This window comes from Parasteatoda tepidariorum, chromosome 8 (genome assembly GCF_043381705.1).
Source record: "Parasteatoda tepidariorum isolate YZ-2023 chromosome 8, CAS_Ptep_4.0, whole genome shotgun sequence".
In the NCBI taxonomy this organism is placed as follows: Eukaryota; Metazoa; Arthropoda; class Arachnida; order Araneae; family Theridiidae; genus Parasteatoda; species Parasteatoda tepidariorum.
Window position 1 is genome coordinate 7,949,563 of NC_092211.1, and position 20,996 is coordinate 7,970,558.

At 29.9% G+C, this 20,996-nt stretch overlaps 1 protein-coding gene across 1 annotated transcript in view; it reads right to left on the bottom strand.

The window, feature by feature from the left end:
* Positions 1 to 20,688, bottom strand: part of LOC107454614 (growth/differentiation factor 8) — a 72,019-nt gene extending 51,331 nt beyond the window's left edge. The window contains exon 1 of the mRNA XM_016071860.3: positions 20,090 to 20,688. Coding sequence (XP_015927346.1) covers positions 20,090 to 20,498 — 409 coding nt within the window. The 5' untranslated portion in view covers positions 20,499 to 20,688. The remainder of the gene's footprint in view (positions 1 to 20,089) is intronic.
* Positions 20,689 to 20,996: the final 308 nt, after the last annotated feature.

The window sequence follows — 20,996 nt, forward strand, 5'->3', positions numbered from 1 at the left end:
TCTTTAAAATAGACAGTTTTTTTGGTAGAATAAGTCAAAATCATGAATTCTCTCTATTTATGATAAATTTTACTGTAATCATGCATAACTCCAAAAAATAACTTTTGAATTCATAAATTACAACAAATTTCCTTTAAAATGATATACAAGGATATTGTCTAAACTTTAAAAATTCACTACTGGTTTCAGTTGGCATGGAATTCAACATATATATATATATATATATATACAGAATTTTCATTTAAATAAATTAGCAAACAGCTTTTTTTTACTTCCCACCATCGATTGGGTATAGTGGTGATTCAACGTTTCAGCGCCATTTTTGTAAACTTTTAAATAAAACATGGAAAGATAAATCCGTTTCTCATATTTGGTGATACAATTAGGCAGAAAAATCATACGAGAACATTAATTAGTAAAGAAAATTCGGAAATCTTTGGCTGTCATCCTGTGTTAAACATGATTAATTCAACTGGAATTTGCCCATACATTTTTATCTCTTATTTAACTGCTTTCTTATTTTGCTCTATTTTGATTGCAGAGGTATTTAACATAGATTTCTTGAAAGTGACCTTCAACCATTTTTTAACTATTATACTATTTATATTTAGCTTATTCTGGTAGTTAAGCTATTTATCTTAAAATGTGAAAATAACAATCTAGTCCATCATATTTTAAATTAAGTTCTAAGAATTAAAAGGAGTGTGCCTTTACTATATTTCTATGATATTACTTAATTCAGGGGTGATTGTGAGCCCAACTCAAAAATCCTGAAAATTTCGTGAGTAAAATCATTAATCACACATTTCAAAAAAATTACTGTCTTTATAAATTTAAATCATTGATATTTTCAAAATATGGAATTATAAAGAAATTATATGCGGCATAATTTAAATGAATAATTACGTATAAGTTTAATTTTATCTCTAATCACATTTATTATTCTACCGGAAAAAATATTTACACATGAAAGAGATGCCAATTATAAATTCTAGTTCGAATATTTTTAAATTAATTATACAAGAATTTTTATTTATAAATGTGATCCATGATTTCCAGAAACTTCGGATCGCGGTTAGCGAAAAATCCACGATCATCTCTGTTAATTACAAGACATTTAATGACAAGCATATTGATCTTACCGTTTTACAAAAGTTACTCTGTAAATATTTAGTTTTTGGGGAGTTACATTTATTTTTATACAGTACATTGTAATGAAGTGAGATCAACATATGCAATTAAAGTGTTATTACAAAATAATTGTTTAAAATTACTATAATTAAGAAATACTGGGAATTAACTTTTTGCCTTATTGCTAAATGATCTCTTAGATAAAAAATTTTTTTATAATTTTACAATTTTAATACAAAATTTTAATAAAAGAAACACATTTTTAACAAAGTACTGACGACCTTTCTACTTTCTCTATTTTTGTTCTACAAAACATAAATTGATGGAAATAGCACAGGCAGCTTCAATTGGTAAAATGTTGAAAACAGAAGTTCTTTATAGAATAGCCGTAGATTATCGCCAACGAGCGTTTGTATTTCTCGGGGAGCAGACTACAAGTCTAATATAGGTGAATTGAATAAAGTTGCAGTTTTACAAATCATTACCAAAAGCAAGAACATGCCCAGAAACTCAGTGCTATGTTTGCTTCATCTTATATAGGTGAACAAGTGTTTTCAACCATGAATCTTAGAAAAAATCACTTTGGAAGTAGACTAACAGACAAAAATTTAGCCTCATTCCTCAAAATAAGTACATTTCACTTCGAGCCTCAATATAAGGAACTTTTAAAAATGAAATCGCAATTTCATCCATCTCATCATTTACCTTAATTAAAACTTGTACATCGTTTTTTTTAATTTTAGAAGATTATTTATTTAGAAGAAGATTATTTATTTTTACTTAGCCCACCAAACTTTTTTCTCTCAATTTTTTGACCTTCAACCAAAAAAGTTTGCCCATCCCTGCACTAGGTCATGCATGCACAAGTTGTATCAGCTTGATTAGGGCCATCTTAATAGCAAGTAGCCCCCCCCCCCTCGCTCACAGAAATAGTTTGGGCCTCTATAACATGTCACATTGTTTGAAATCAAACTTTAGAAAAACTTCACATGCATGAAATAAAGCATTTTTAAGATATGCAAAAATTTTAACACATTTTGATTACCCCAAAAACTCAATAATATATAATATTATAATATAATATTTGATAAAATAAAGCATTTTTAAAAATTATGCATAATTTAAAAAAAAGAAGAAAAATGAGATTGTAATCAGTTGCAACTCTTAAATAATAAAATAATTTTCAAAACCACGGAAGCTAATTAAAATAATTGAATTTAAAAAAAAACAACAACATAAAAGTATAACAGATTAAGTAAAAAATATCAAATGGTATGAAATATTTCGTCAAAACTAGCAGTTATTAAAACATCTTTCAATGCACATCAGCCATAAGCAGTGTTGGCTGTATCCATAGTGTTGTGTCATTCTAAACTCTTTCAATTATTACTTTATTTTACTCATTCTAAGGGCCGGGATAGCCTGGTCGGTAGGCCGCTGGGTCCATGTCCGAGAGTTCGTGGGTTCGAACCCCGCCGGTCGAAGACTCCCAGTGTAGTAAATGGTGACTGATGCACGATAAATCTGTCGAGTCGCAAAGTCCTCCATGTTTTCATAACAAATCAAAACCTCTGGGGGTACTGGATCGGTTCCCTGATTAAGGTCAAAAATACGATTTGTGGATGAATGAATGGATTTATGAATGGCCCTATCCGCCCTATAAACGGGTGTGACGTATGGGTGTGGCAGAAGTCGAATTCTTGGCCATAGATGGCGCCACTGAAAAACAAGAAAAATCGCACCCCTCTGCCTGAACAGGCATACGCATTAACAACAACAAACTTTAAACACTGAACAGATTTGGTGATGGTCAAGTATTTTTAGTGGCACTATGATTTAACACAAAATTTGCTCACAATTATTTATTTTACAGGTGCGTATGGAATCTTGCAGACGCAAATTGAGCATTAAGTGAGAGTTAAGTACCTAAATGGCGCAGAAGAATAGATATCGGTTGCCTTTCCTATTGATAAAACTATTCAAATTATCGGTGTTCGCATGATAGTCAATCACTATTCGTAGAAAGAAAAGCGTAATACACACTTTATGCAATAGTATAAATTTACTTTAAAAAATGTGTAAGACAATGTTATTTATTCTTAGTTTATTTTAATACAATTTATAGAAGTTATTCTAGGGCCCCTGGACACCGGCCGTGTGTAAATCATAGAATCATACGGAATCTTTCATACTATGTACCAATCAAATTTGACTCAAAATAAACAATTAATTGAAATAAATGAATTTCCAAAAGGGAAAGTGAGATCTTAAGCGCGAGAAAACAGAATTCTTTATAAAATATATATTTTAGGCGAATAATTTCAACTTTCGTAGAAAAACCTGCTTCATGCTAAAAAAACACCAATGATTGCAAAGAGTTGATTAGGTGTAGCGAACAGGGGCTTAGCCCCCCTATTGTATAATTATTTTCATTAAAAAAAGAAGTAAAATGTTAATCATTAGACAAATGTAATGATGTTTGGTGAATACGAATTCAAATTGACGAATGTGTAAAAAAAATTTCTTTGTTATAATTATAAAATTTTTATGTTTGGAAATATTTTTCTCTGATTAGCGAGAAAGTTTGTTAATGATTATATGCGCGATTTCTTTTTTTTTTTTCCTTTTCTTTTTTTTAAACTTGAGGAAACTTGTTTCGAATGTAAAATAAGATTGATTCAAATTTGTATAGTGTAATATATTTAGAACACTTTTTATTTTATTAAATGCTATTGTAACAGCATTCAATAAGATAAAAGTAGTAATGATTATTATACGATAAAATTAAACTTGCATTGGAGAATTAAGTTAGTTACAAGAATTACTATTGTAGTCATTTCGTTAGGATAAAAAGGTGGCTATGAAAAAACCTGAACAATAAAGATTACAAAAAAAATAACAGTCTCTCTACGCTACGATAATTGCCTAAAACAATTTCCACTAAAAATTTTAAAATTAATTTAATAACTGCCAGTGTGTGTTATTTTTTAATTTTTTTCTTTTTAATTTCTCTGTTGCCGTAAATGATCGAAATCAGGAGAATGTCGACTTTCACCGGTGAATGTCATAAATCACATAGTAGCTTCATTGAATGTCTGAAATATTTATTATATCCAATTTGATATTAATTTATTTGTTGACATTATTATTTTTATTCAATATTTGAATATATGCTGAGGATAGATTAGGAGAAACACATGAGTGTTCCGCCAGTTAAATGCATATATATATATATATATATATATACATANCTCTGCTCATTATTATATATATAAGAAAGAAAATGGCGGCGGCGACTTCCGATAATAATTTCAACAAATACAATGTGTTTGTTTTCAAATTTAATCTATCACAGAAATATGTAAAAGGATGAAAAAAAGACAATTAAATATCGCTAGCATTCAGAGTACTTATAGTTATGTTAATAGAACATTCTAAATTCAATGTTATTCATACGTTTAAAGCTTAACACTCACTTATAATATAGATCGCTGCCATTGAAACCTAATGCGAGCGCAATTTTTTTAAAAAAAGAAATAAGCATTACTATTAAAAGTTAAATAATTTTTTAAGGGCACACTAAAAAGGAAGCAACAGAGTAAAATTTGTGGGAAAAAAAATATTGCATTTTCGATAGCTTATTCTTTTAAGATAAGGAAGCCAAACTATAGAATCTATTTTTGTAAAAATGTAAGAGTTGCAGCATAATACGGCGAGTGCGGCGTGCGACGCAGTTATGAACAAATAAATTTAGTGCTTATACAGTTGATTAATGAATTTGCTAGCTCCTATCGAGACTGTTTAGTGAAGTACAATCATTTTAACTATTTTATTGAAAAAATTTGTTTAAATTAACATTTAAGAAAAAAGAATTAATGGTAGTTTTAATATAAATAGTTGCAACTTATTCATCTGTAATAATTCAAAGAATATGCTCAAGATTAAAATCTCTACTCTAAATATATATTAGGCTTTACATGCGGATAGATCGAGAAAAAAAGGAATAAACTTCTGAAAATAATGGAGCATCTTATTGACCTGGAGTGGATGCGTTATAGTTGCAAAATTTTATTTAGTTCTATGTATTATGCATCATAAAACAAACACAATTAACTTTAAAGTCTCTTACTTGCTGCATCTCTTTACTGTTTCCAACTGATTTACGACAAATTTTGACTTAATGTTTACAATTAATATAGTTTTCGTTGCACGTAGGGATTTTTAATTAGATAGAATTAATTAGACTTAATTAAGACCTTTCTTTAGTCTGGTTTTGAGTAATCCACAACAATGTAACATAGTTCATGAATTTTTTCTTTTTAGTTTTGTTTCTCTAAATACTGCTATTTTGTGAAAAAAAACCTATGGGCGACGAAAACTAAATTTAGATAGTTTAAAAAAAATCAAAACGGAATCAAATTCGGATTATTTTCTTTTCGAACTTGAGTACAAGTTATACATAATTTTAAAAATAAGTTATAAACATTCTATGGCATAAGTGGTAAGTGTTTAAATTTTTCTATTTTTAACGTGATAAAATGAAGATTAAAAAATGCAGATAAGATTTTAAAAAATGTATTCATTAAAATTATCCCTCATCGCTGCAAAATTCTTTGAAAATCCTTCTTTTTTACGGACTTTAACTGCGTTGCTCCAATTGTTGCAAAAGTACATAGTTACATATTAATTACATACATTAATTACATTTTAATTTGTAAAACAAATCATGAACTAGGTTATTACAAAGTTTTTAACTTTATGGTACTCCATTTTGTTCACATCTTTATTGACGAATTTTCAGACCCCCTTTGAAATAAGATCTTTACCACAACAATATTGACTAAAAATATTAAAATCTGTTAAGTTCGTGAGATAACCGTTTTGGAAAGATAGATTTTTGCAAATGCAATTCGTTTCTAAAAGAATTGCTTATGTAACAAACATTATGTTTTATTTGAAATAAAAATGCACAAAAAAGAGATGCAAAATGCCATCACGAGATATTTTATGTTATTTTATAATCGTCGCTGAACAATCAAGCCAATTTTTGGTTTACGACTATCAATGTTCACCTCCTTTCACTTGTAATTTATACCCGATACAGAGGACAAAGGAATTCCTGGATCAAATATTTGGAGAAATTTTGCCTCTTCGGAGGATTTTTTTGATGGAACTATCCCTCATTTGCGTTACATGGTGAGAGAAATCACAAAAACCTCCCATGGTTAGCCTAACGGCAAATGGACTCTAACCCATCATTCGCCTGACAATGAAGATATTTTACGTCAGCACTGTTATCACGAGATATTTTTTTTTTATAACAGTCGTTGAACAGTCAACCCAATTTCATAGGTTTATGACTACTAATGTTCAACTCCGTAGCCTTGTCATTTTGAACCCAATCCAGAAGACAAGGGAACTCTTGGATCGATTATTGGGAGAAATGTGCCTTCGCGGAAGACTTTTTTGATGGAGCAAACCTGCATTTTCGTAACATGGAGAGGAAGACCACGAGATCCTCCCACGATTAGTATGACGGCAAAGGGACTCTAAACCTTGATCAATCTACCACTAAGGATATTTCAAGTCAGCACTGTGGTCGGTGCAAGCTGGATGCGGAATTCGTATCGACTGGGATTCAAACCTGGTTCATCTCATTGGAAGGCGAAAGCTTTATCCCTGACCCATCGCTGCGCATCCCGAGATATTGATGTAAACGTAGTTATATTTTTTAACAAATATAATTTTGATGCATTTCTCTTAAATGTGAAACATAAATTATTTCTAAAAGAATTGCCTATCTAATAAAATCTTTTTCATTGAATCGTAACTCTTTTATGAAAATTTTTTATGCTCCACCCCCTGTTTGCTTCGCTCACCAACTCCCATAGTTGCTTGTCATTCATCATTAAAGATAAGGGAAAAGAAAGGCTTATTTTTTATATTTTTTGTCCCGAAAATTGCAATTGGATTGCTTACAATTGCATTTTAAATGTTATTAAATTTTACAAATCAATAATATGGAGAATCAGTCCTCCTCGCCGAGAGTTATAACACAGTGAAGATGGACCTTGCTTAAGAAAAATGGTTTCTGTCCATGCGCAAATTAGTTTTTTTTCTCCGACTCAGCTTTCATTAAACATAAACTGTTCTCCCTCCATGAACTGCTATGCAATTTTTTTTCTTAAAAAACATTTTGTTTATAAAATGTCTAATTATTAGAGTTCTGTGTAAGAACATTGTATTAATATGTTAATCGTAACAAAATGACAGGATTGAACAATAAGCAACCTGCTCTTGAAGAAGAAAAACTTTATAATACAGAATGTTTGACACGGTACATAAAAAGATTTTAAATGACAAGTAATTTTTTAATTGTTAACAATATATAAGGATCACCCTATGGCCAAATTATTATACCCACTCTAAGATTCTATGTAAAATTTTTATTATCAGGTGATACTCTATACAGCTTTAGTGTTTTTACGACACTGCTTGCACTTGTTTACGTTTTCGTGTATTAATAGGTGAAATTAGACAATATATAATATAATTTTCACGATTGGATAAATTAGACGATATATTATATAAGTATAGAATATCAGGCATTATATTAGTATAATAATATTATAATGGCATATTGGACCAAATCATTAGACGCACTGTAGGGGAGAGTGGGGTCAATTGTAACAGGGTACGATTGTAACAGAGCAAAAATTTCGAGTGTCGGGTTCTAGATTTGGTTCCTAGGTGGCGCACAAGGTGTATTTAATAAATCTACATGTACACTCCTGCTGGTAACCATTTTTATGTACTTTTGAAAGAGTTACATCACAAAAGATATTTTCACCATACGTAAGTACTTTTTTTGGTATTAGAATATTATATTGTAGCAAACTAATTTTGTTTAAACAAATAAAAATTATTAACCAAATATGTAAGTGGACACCTTAATTAACGTTTCAAAAAAAGAGATTAGTATTGTTAATTAACTAGCATTGTTTTAAACAAATGAAGCTGAAATGGCGTCTTGGGGACGATTGTAACAATAAGTAAAGGGACGAATGTAACAGCTGAAAATAAATAATCTTATGTTTACAAACCATTACTTAACTCTTTAAGAGACACCAATAGTTTCCTATATCATTTATATTACGTTGTATGCGCATTATTTTATTTGTCACCTTTCACAGCATAAATTAAATATTTTAACCCCTCAAAGTTAAAAGTTTAAACCTTTAGGTCTCTGCTGATTATTATTTTTACTCCTAAAATATCACTACTATTTTGATCAATAAAAAAATATATCACAACTATGATAATATGTATAATTAACTATGTTTTAGTTGAATTTATGAACTGTTACAATTGACCCCGTCAGTGGGGACAATTGTAACAAGTGCGCGACTGTCAAAAATTGTTAATAACTAATACAATAACATTTAAAATAAGGTATTTATTTTTTTTCTAGTAGTGGATAGTCTACTTTACTCGTCTGTCAATTAATATTAACAATATATTGGATTTTTTGTTAGTTAAAAATAATTAAGTAAAAATGTTACAATTGACCCCACTCTCCCCTAGTGTTTTAATAGTTTGTTTTACACAAGTTTATATGCAATACTTTTACATTCAAACACGCATGTAATGAGTGTTTATTTAGGAGATTTTTTATAAACTTTCAATTTGCATTAATATATTATTTTTTTAACGTATTACATTACAATGTTAATCAATTAATGCACGAACGTAAACAAGTGCAAATCAGTTTCAGCCATATAAAAACAATAAAGCTGTAGAGTAATCACCTGATAATTAAGATTTTACATAGAATCTTAGAGTACGTCTAATAACTCAGCCAGGGTCTGTACGTGAAGTTAAATTTTTTTTAAAACAAAAAGCATGATTTTGATACATTTTTTGTAAAATTAATACTAAATTATTTTCTAAAAGAATTACTCCTTTTAATAAATATTTTTTATTACAAGCAAACAAGTATGGAAACAGATGTGAAACAAAATATTGTTGTAAATGTAGTTTCAATTTTTTTTTCTTAACAAATATCATTATCATGATACAATTTTTGTCTTTTTGAATAATCTTTATGTTGCATTTCAAATAATTATTTGCCGAAAGAGATTATGAGATTAAAGATTTTTCTATCACGATAAACCAAAAAAAAAAAAAAAAACTAAAGGTATCGTATTTATTATAATCAAATAATTCTTCAACGTGTATATTTTCATCATATCTTGTTTATGCGATATTTTAAACCTCTCATATTTTATTTCTTTCAAGCTGTGTCAATGCAGAGACGATTTATGCGATTAAAATTAAGCTGACATTTCAGATCAATGACGACACAAGACTTCACAATAAATGCTGCCTCGTGCCTCTTTTTCTGGACTTCAATCCTTTTGAATAAAGCGAGACATAAAACCAATTTTGTCTGAATTTAACTTTTTTTTCTCTTTCAAATTTTAATTGGCGCAAAAAACACTGTTATATATATCCATACATTGTAAACCTAAAGTGCCACATTGTGTACCCCCAAATAAGCCTATAATTATTTCCTCCGGTGGAGTACACTAGTGCCCGCTAATATAGTACATGTTCCAGTTTGAATATTATGGGTCAATATTAAGGTGAGATATAAGGCCATGTAATAGTACTCAATATTGACTTCGAATTTCCTCATTTTAACGCTATTGTATACAATACATTGATAGTAAACTATACAATACATTGATATATTGAACATTGAATACATTGATAGTAAACTATAGGACCACATTGTGTACCCCTAATAAATCTGTAATTATTTCCTCTATTGGGGTACACTAGTACCCGGTAATATAATACGTGATACAATTTTAAATATTATGCGTCAGTGTTAAAGGGGAGATATAGGACCATGCTGTAATACAGAATATTGACATCGAATTTCCTCAAACGCTAATAAACTGACTATTATATATATACATACATAGTAACATATAGGGCACAATGTGGGTCCTTGGAAGACCTATAATTATTTTCTCTGATAGGGTACATTAGATGTTTAAAATTTTTGAAGAAAAAAAAAATCCTGGTAATCATATTTTTGTTATTCGTTGTGCTTCGAAGCATAAGTAGGATGGGCGCTGTGAAAACTTTTAATTTCTGTATTAAAAGAATATACCACAAACTTCTAATAGTGACGATCTTTTAAAATTTGACGCTCAAGATGTATTCTCACCTTTTCTCACCTTTTGTTCTTCAAGGGAGATGTTTGTGTAATAGTGTTAGGTTTTGATAACGAACACACAAATTAATGATCGATCATATAAAATAAAATAAAAACTTTCTAATTGAAAATGTAAAACTTCCTAAAAATGACAAAGGAATTTTTTTTATAAAGTGGAGCATGAAGAAAAAAGGAAGAAAACTTAAAATCTTTCCTTACGACAACGAGTAAGGCAGTCAAGATGAAAATATATATACCGTGATTATCTGAGCTATAATAATATATATTTTAATACATATTTTTAAAAAAAAAAGCAGCACTGTTTTTTATTTTTCAAAAACTTTTCATTTCATTCCAATTCTATATCTTTTATTCAAAAAAAAATGATGCAAAAAGGATTTTTGACTTACAATTTAAAATGTTTCAACTATTATTAAATAACATAACAAACAATAATAAATGATTATTAAAAAGAATTTTCCCATGAAATCATTTTTGTTAAACGAGTTTTTTAAGGGGTGGAAAAAATATTTGAACTTTGCAAATTAATATTAGAGATATATCATAAATGCAAAAAGTGAAATTGACATCAAGGTAGTGCATATTTTAACGAACAAAATCGGTGGTACTAGTGCTACCTGGTGAAAAGATAGTGCCACATATTGATAATCTTTGCCGCCTAATGCCACCCAGGTCCAGATACCACCAGGTCAACGGTGCAAGCCTTAAGAAAAACTTGATTTTAAGTTTTATCTGAAATTAATCCTGAAATTTTTTTTTTCTGTCTTCTTTAATTTAGTAAACTTAATAAAAATATATTACTTTAGTATAAACCGTATTGTTATATCGCTTTCATCTTTTTAAGATTCAAATCACTACTTTTGTGTATTTCCCTTTCCTTCAATTTTTACCGAAACATAGTTATTACAAACTCCTTAAACTTTCTTCATAGCGAAACTTCACAATTAGGTATATAACTTAGTATATCTTAGTTATATACCTAAGTGTAAAGTGTATAACTTAGGGAGTACCAGCCCACGCTCACTATCGCTCGCCAATCTCTAAAATTGAGGATGCAAGTCATTTCAAATTGCTTCGCACGCTCTATTTGCATCAGTCTTGAGATTTTATACTTTATGCATCTTTCATGGTTTTTATTGCGCTAGAAGCTACATCTTTTACTCGCTACCGCACCCCTATGCTTGGAATTCAATGTAAGCTTACTTTCAAATGTAAGCTACTTTCACCTGTCGAACCTAGAATGGGATGATATTAGTTCGTAAGAAAACACAATTGTGTAACTTAATTAGAAATTTAAGCATTGTAAGACATATTGTTAATCTTCAGACTGAAATACAGAATGTTAACTTATTAACTAATGTTAACCTAAAATTAATGTTAGCTTATTTTAATTTTATATGCCCTGATTGCTATTGATCCCCAACCCCAAATAAAAAGTAATATACATGTGTTATAAAATTCAAAATAAAATTATGCTTGCATATGTATGATTAGAAACCAAAAAACATTCAAATCGAAAAAATGCTTATTTAGATTTATTTTTCCTTAATTCTTTTTAATTTTTCCCCAACATTTATTAAGTTAAAATCATTAAACGCAGCTTGAAAGAAAATCAAAAAATTTTATTTTAAAAACGAAAATTCAAGTCGAACTTTTTTTTAAAGCTAAATTTTTTCTTTTAATTTTTGAATCACACTAAATACGATTAGATTCTTAAGAAGAATAAAACTTAAGTAGCAAATGTATGCTTGAAAATTAAAATCATAAAGACATGAATTTAAAAATAAATCCTCGCAAATGAATATAAAACTTCAAGAAAATCGATAGAATAAGAACTTGCCGCTTCAGACAGGCCATCTTGAAAGGAAAAGTAAGTCATTGTAATAGAATAAATTGGGGAGGAATTTTAGGAATCTGTAGTTAAATATTAACATCGAGCCTCCTAATTAGAATTATCCATTTTTTAATGAAACTAGATTATCTGGCCCTTTATGTCAGACCAAAGAATGGAAAAAATGCTTCTTTTTTCAACGTTCGGTATAATAGATGGAGAAATTACTTCAAAACTTAATATTTCAGAAACTAATTTGAAATTTTCAAAAAAACTCATTTTTGTAATCTTTAATCAAACTAGTACGTGACTGCTATACTCTAACTAATATAATAATTTTTGTGCCATTAGTTTTTCCTTCACATCAAAAAAAAATGTAACAAACTATCAATGCAAACCATTTAATTAATAAAAAACCTAATTCGAAATTTAAACATAGTGCGAAAAAGTGTTCATTTTCAGGCATTAAAAAAAAAATTGTTGTTGATAGTTTTTGCTAAACACTGAATAACACATTTTATAAACTCAGAATAAATAAAACCTTCCGCTTTGATTTAACGTAAATCAAAAAAAAAAATGATGACCATCTATAACATTTCCATACTCGATAGTTTTTTAACCCTTTCTCAAAAAACATGTAAAAATTTCATACTGTTTCATCACCTAGTTTTTGAACTATGGAAATAAAGAGTAAAAATTTTATGGATAAATAAAGCCCATCGACAATGGCATTAATTAAAAATTTTTTCTTTTAATTTTTGAATCACACTAAATACGTTTAAATTGTCAAATTCAATCTTAAGAAGAATAAAACTTTAGTAGCAAATGTATGCTTGAAAATTAAAATCATAAAGACATGAATTTAAAAATAAATCCTCGCAAATGAATATAAAACTTCAAGAAAATCGATAGAATAAGAACTTGCCGCGTCAGACAGGCCATCTTGAAAAGAAAAGTAAGTCTTTGTAATAGAATAAATTGGGGAGGAATTTTAGGAATCTGTAGTATTTAAATTTAAATAAATATTAACATCGAGCCTCCTAATTAGAATTATCCATTTTTTAATGAAACTAGAATATCTGGCCCTTTATGTCAGACCAAAGAATGGAAAAAATGCTTCTTTTTTCAACGTTCGGTATAATAGATGGAGAAATTACTTCAAAACTTAATATTTCAGAAACTAATTTGAAATTTTCAAAAAAACTCATTTTTGTAATCTTTAATCAAACTAGTACGTGACTGCTATACTCTAACTAATATAATAATTTTTGTGCCATTAGTTTTTCCTTCACATCAAAAAAAAATGTAACAAACTATCAATGCAAACCATTTAATTAATAAAAAACCTAATTCGAAATTTAAACATAGTGCGAAAAAGTGTTCATTTTCAGGCATTAAAAATTTTTTTGTTGCTGATAGTTTTTGCTAAACACTGAATAACACATTTTATAAACTCAGAATAAATAAAACCTTCCGCTTTGATTCAACGTAAATCAAAAAAAAAAATGATGACCATCTATAACATTTCCATACTCGATAGTTTTTTAACCATTTCTCAAAAAATATGTAAAAATTTCATACTGTTTCATCACCTAGTTTTTGAACTATGGAAATAAAGAGTAAAAATTTTATGGATAAATAAAGTCCATCGACAATGGCATTAATTCATTTCTTAATATAGAAATATTAAACAATAAATTACTTTCTTAATTAATTTGTTTTTATATTACATAGAAATAATAATGCAAGCTGGGAATACGTTTTCTTTTGAGAGGGACATTTCAACCATGATAAGTTTCCTAGACTATAATTTTTGAATTATAACTTATTCATTTTTATTAAAACGAAAATAATCTCTTTTAAAATTTTTGAGGATATGGGAATTGCGAAATTTAGGAGACATCAATTAGTTATCATTACATATTTTCTAAGAAATTACTCAGAAAAAAAATTAAATTTGCTTTATATGAAATATTAAAAAATAAAATGATTTGAAATTATACCTAAAAAAAGGAAAATATGACAGGTATGTACAAGTGTAACATGTTTAGCTCAAAACCATAGTGCCACCTAGTGAAAATTTCTTAAATATACTCCACATTTGGGTATTTCAATCGCTGTCCTGACTAAACCAATTAGACCCCATTTACCAACTTTCTGTTCCCCTCCACTTCTCATATTAATAGTCAAAAATCTAAATCCGTCGAGAAAAAAAAGATGATGTGGTTATTCAGAGAGTGTTGGGTTTCATCCCGTAACTTAATAAATTTTCAGCACTCTAATTAAATATTTGAGGTCAGCCTTTTAAAAGTGCCGATCACTGGTCTAGTGGTTACTGTACTAGACTACAGGGCCAGTAGTTGTGGGTTCGAATCCAGCTCAGGGCATGAATGTTTCTTTCTCTCTTTCTGTGTTCTATGTCCCTTCTTCTGTGTGATTGTAGGGCCAGGGATAGCCTGGTCGGTAGGGCGCTGGGCCCATGTCCAAAAGTTCGTGGGTTCGAACCCCGCCAGCCGAAGACTCCCCGTGTAGTAAATGGTGACTGATGCACGTTAAATCTGTCAAGTTTCAAAGTCCTCCATGTTCCCATAACAAATGAATACCTCTGGGGGTACTGGATTGGAGATCGATCGTTCTCTGATTCAGGTCAAAATTACGATCTGTGGATGAATGAATGGATGTATGGATGGGTCCGCATTATAAACGGGTGTGACGTATGGTGTGGCAGAAGTCGAATTCTTGGCCATAGAAACAAGAAACACGAAACTGAAAAACAAGAAACGCACATTAAATTTGCTCGGAAACTCCACCGCCATGGCTTAGTCACAGGTGACCACTGGGTAAGGGTAAGAGAGTCGCAATTCTGACATTTTTGACATCCATAAAAAAATAATAGTTTTGAAAGTAATTAAGTTTGGTTTTTGGTGCATGAAACTCCTAACTTAGGACAAAAGCTATTCAGGGTTTTTCTTGTCTCTGAGTACTAAGTCGAGTTTAAAATATTACCAAATATAACCAATAGAATGAATATTGCTGATATAATTACATCGTTAATTAATATTATAAGCATCTCCAATATGCTCCGAGGCAAAATGACGCAGGCATCATAAATGTTGTGATGCACCGGTTGTTTAAACTAATAAGAACTTTTTCAAGAAAATTACAAATGAGCTTTGGTATAATCTATATATATATAACAAAAATCTCTCTCTCTCTCTCTCTCTCTCTCTCTCTATATATATATATATATATATATATGACGAAATAAAGAATTTGTGTGTGCATGCCTGTCTATATACCGGATTGCGAGTACACCGTTGGCACTAAAAGTGAAACATTCATCGTGAAACTAAGCGAGTACAATAGTAAACAATTTATGGAAGGCCAGATTTGCACTTTTTTATTTAAAAGGTGTTTCAAAAAATGGAATTTTTTATAAAAGTCGAAATGCAATTAATAATTTTAATAGGTATCAAATATACTCTATATAGGTCTAAAGTATTGAGTACATTTAGTGTCTATTAAATCTACATCTATACTGCATATTTGTATGATGGATAGTGAGGAAATAGTGTTTTTTACGGCGGTTTATAGGTTTTTTACGGACTATATATAATTTTATAAGTTCGAGGGAAAACTGCTTGATGATGGTAAATTTTAAATACAATTTTGAAATGCCGGGAACAAGAGCATTATGTCAGATGATACTGAATAATGCTGAATAATAATAATTATAATAATAATAATAATAATATATATATCACATAATATACACATATAGGCAACACCTTTCTCGTATTTTACAGTACAGACGCCGCACTGGCATTGGCGTACATAGACTTAGGAGCACCCCCCTGAAAGATTTATAAATGCGCCCTATCTTAGACTTAACAAAAAGTTTTTAAAATTATAATATGAAACAAGAACACTATGAAGAGACATTTGGTTATTTATAATCATTCAATTTATTTTAATCTATATATCTCAATTATAATTATTTTAATATTAATTAAGAAGGAATTAATGATGACAATGTAAGGGGGAATTTAGAAATAGTACTAAATTTGAACATGGTTTAAACTTACAGACGTACCACATTGAAATGAAATTTATCTTAATAATACGAGAAATTAATTAACTCTTATTCAAATTTTAGTTAAGGGTTATTTTAATTTGTAATCATAATTTTCAAGATATTTAAAAATAATGTTACAGTATTTATCTTTTTCTGATTAGTTATGTGAGATATATAAATAACTTGAAAATTAATTGAATAACATGATGATTGAAAAAAAAAACACAATGATGTTGTCCCTCTTCTAAAGCAATACCTCGCATGTGATCATTAGTTTCATAATGCTTAAAAAAAATTTTTTTTAAAAAAAGCATTTGAACGAATGAAGTATGCATTTCACAACAATATCACTTTTATACTAATTTTGTACATCCCTTTGAAATTTATAAGGTAAGGTTAAAAATAATTTTTTTTGAGGGGGGGGGGCAGTTAGGAGTGAAATAGACTTCTCTCAATTTATGGATTCTAACACGCCTATATCAGTTCTTTAGAACTCGGGGCTGAGGGGTCTGCGTCGGAGAAATTTTGGAGTCTTAAGAAACTGCTATAAGTTATTAAGAGCTATATTAAAGGGAATAAAAAAAGATTTTGATGTCTAAGAGATTATTTAGACAAATATTTATTATCATGTTCCCATTAATATCAAGCAAAATAAATCTTATTGTAATGATTTAAATTATAACTCTCATCACATGCTTAATTTATCTCACTTGAACCCATGTTTTATAGAAAAAGAATGTTAAGCTATTGAACAGAATCAGCATTAATAAATAAATAAGGATACACATATGTGACATTTACAATAGTTTTTTAAATATTCACTACAATATTTACTTGGATTAAGACGATACACAAAATGTTTGCAGCCGTTTTCTCATACTAATGGTTTTTCAGTATTATGCAAAAATGTTTCCGTTAAAATTTATCTCCTCAATTGTAAGGTTATAAGATAAATTGTACTTTCAATTTTTTATATTTTATAACCGTCGTTGAACAGCCGACCCAGGTTTTTTTTTTTGATTTACAGCTACTTATGTTCGACTTCGTAACCTTGAAATTTTGAACCCAATCCAGAAGACAAGGGAGCTCCTGAATTAAGTATTGTTAGAGAAGTGCCTTCGTGGAGGACTGTTTTCTGGAACTAACCAGCATTTACGTTGCATGGAGAAGAAAACCACGAAAGCCTCTCACGGTTAACCTGATGGCAAGGTGACTCTAACCCATAATCTGTCTACCACTGAGGAAATTTTACGTCAGCATTTTGTCGGTAAAAGCCGGATGGGGGCCGTCGTTGGGGTTCATCTCATTTATCCCTATCTAATTGCACTTATAAACAAACGATGCATAGAATTGAAAGGCAAAATTATTAAATTTCGCTATCATTAAAAACAATGGCTCCATTCTAAAACCTAAGTTTTCAAACAATGAAGAAAATTGTTAGCATTATTTATACAAGGAGCTTCTTATGAAGCATTTCTTGAAATGTGGCAAACGCTATTAGGTTAATTTCTAAAATGAATAATAAACATTTTAAAACACAAGCATGAAATAAAACAATTTTCAGAATAATCTAAAATGTGCCTTATTTATTATTATTATTAATAATAATAATATACAATTGGGGTGCATTTTAATTAAAAAAAATAGCAATTGGATGGCGATTGTCAGATAATTTTGTAAATTGGTATTTTTTATATTTAGAGATTTAGTAACCGGCAGTGACCTTTAAATTTGCTTTATAGTTGGACATGCTTTATTTATTTATTTATTTATTTTTTTTGAATTAATGATAATCTTATGATTCGTCAGTATAATTCGGCGTTGGAATTGAGCTGTGAAGAATAAATCGGAATCGAATATTTTACCAATCGAATACACAACTCCGACTTAGATGTCCCGCATTGTTCTTTTCTGTGCATCTGAATTCAGTTACATTCTGTTAGTACGGCTGTGCAATTGAAAAATCAACGCTCCACAATAGAATTTGAGTAAAGCGGCAACTATTTTCTTTCCATTGTCAACGCTATAAATCTGAAATATAATTTCAGAAAACTGATAAAACAGACTTTGCTTTTGAAAATCATTTTCTTGAAAATTCTAGTGTACATTTGTGAAGGCGACACCAAGAAGTCAAATTTAAGATGCAAATGTAAAAAGAAAGCATAAAATATTGATTATAAGAACTGGGTGGGGTGACGGTAAAAATTTCGCAGACATTATCAGTTATTTCGTAACAGGAGTCGGTGAACGACGAACCAAAGGCAGCTAAATACTGTTTTAAAAACGTAATTTCTAAAATTGTGTCATAAACTATTTTTTCAGAAAGCTTTTATTATTTTCATTAATATTTTTGAAATAAAAAGTAATTATAATACAAAATTTCCCGCATATTTTTGGAATGATGTTTAAGATAAACGTTAATAATGACCAATACAACGAACATGAACAACTACATAAAAAAGAAAAAATGCATTTTTTACTGATTCCTTTTTATGTCCAATCAAAGGCGGAAAAGAATAAAAATCGTTAAGAAAATAAAACTAAAAAGAAATTATTTATAAAGAAAAATAAAGAAGAATTTCAGAGGGAAAAAAATAGTGTTATGAAGCATCAGAGCTTTACGTTTTTATACGGTAGATGCCTCATTTACATGTATGTCAAGGACCTTTCTTTTTGCATTTTTTAATAGAAATTGAATATATTCTAAACAAACGAACTATAGGGTGTCTCAAAAGACAAGTATATTTTAAATACAGGTTTGAGCTTTATTTTATTATTTTTTAATATTTCTTATCATTTTTATCTTATTTTCTATTTAACAACTGGCATTCATTTTGCTCTAAAACTGTTTGAACCTCATTGTGCCACTTTAAAAAGTATATAATTCCCTAAAAATAATTAGCATTTTGATTACAAGGTATTTTGATACAAAAAGAGAAATAAAGCTTAATTACATGATATATTTTTTATTTTGTTGAAGTTCTACTATGTGTTTGTCACTAAATTAACAGCTAAAAATTTTATTTTAAAAGTTACTTAATACTTTAATAAGGTCATTTTTAGGAAGTCGTAATAGCCTAACCTTTATTTTATCTGCAATTTTCGCTTAATGTCCGAAAATAGTGCTGATCTGTTTACATACATTCTGCTGCATTCATTGATAAATAAGACCTTGCGAAAGAGAGGTGGAAATTAATTTTGCATTTCTTTAAAAAGAAAGATCTTATCTTAGAGAGAAAACCTACCAAAATTAAAAAAAATAATAATTATGATAAAAATTAATGTTTTAAACTCATCAAAAATTTAAGTTTTCCGAATTCCTAATAAATAATTAAGGCATGCTTTGTTTTTGTTAATCACATGTGGTCCTTGTGCAATTGTCACCTTTGCTATCTCTTATCATAGACCCGGCAGTTTTGTTGTATTTTAAAAGCTCACAAGAAATGAATAATAGTATGCACATGAAATCGTCTGTCATTCTTAAAATATCCTTTTTCAGCAGATAATTTAATATAGAAGAAAATCTCTTGCAGTTCTAAAAAATTCTTTTTTAGCAGAGCATCGAAAATGAAAGGAAATCATCTGCGATTCTTATAATATTCTGGCTCAGCAGAGAATTCATTATGAAAGAAAAGCTCTTGCAGTTCTAAAAAATTCTTTTTCAGCAGAGCAACGAATATGAAAAGAAATCGTCTGCAATTCTTAAAATATCTTTTCGCAGAATAAAATGTTTTGTTCCTCAGAATATCCAGCAATAAAAAGTTTAGGATTTTAATGAATGGAAATAAAGGAAGGATCTACTCACGTGGTTTGGAGAAAGTGAGGACTTTTTCGGCTGCAATGTAGAAATCTTCATCCTCCCCATATTCCGGGCCGGGTACAAAGGCAGCCGGTGAATCTGCCTGCATACTGTAGTGATCCAACAGGTTGTCTAAAGGCGGTATGTGGGGGAGATTCTTGAGAGTGACATTGGGAGCTTCCGTCATCCCCAACTGGCTCAGAATCTGGCTCTTAATGGCCTCGAGCCGAATCGCCTTCCGCTCCTGCTTATCCCCACACCGGCTGCAGTTGGCGAAATCTTCGGACAGCAGCTGCTCAGCCTCTTCATCGCTGCTCACATGCTGCAGTGTGTTGCCGGATACGCCGCCACTGAAGAAGAACAACACGTGGGAGAACAACAGTAGCCACTGAATAATCCAAAAGGAGGCACTCATCTTGAACACCAGATTCTTAATGAGGGGAGAAAAAAAAGGGAGAAGATTTTTGATAAGGGTGAGAGAGGGAAGCAATAAAAAAAAGAAAGAAAGAAAAAAAAGAAGAGATTATTATTATTTTTTTATTTTATTTTTATCAGCTGGTGCGGTGTAACGGGTGATGAAGTTTGTTAGAGAAATGCGGACACACACTCTACCGTTTTTATAGGGAATTTGTTACTAGTAAGAGAAAGACACGCCCACAAATCCCCTGATTGGCAGAGGACACTCGCGTTGCTTAGCGATTACACCTACGAATCCCACCTCTCTCTCGCCTTTATTGCTTTCCCGCGAAAATCTCTCAATAACTTTTCACGGGAATAGAATAAAAATTTCGAAATTATCACTCCCGGGGCATTCTATAAATTTCACTTCTTAAAAATAGCTCCCCTACCCCTTCAATATAGTAAAAAAAAAGATTTTTTGAAACAATATTTGTATTAACCAATTTCTTTTGAA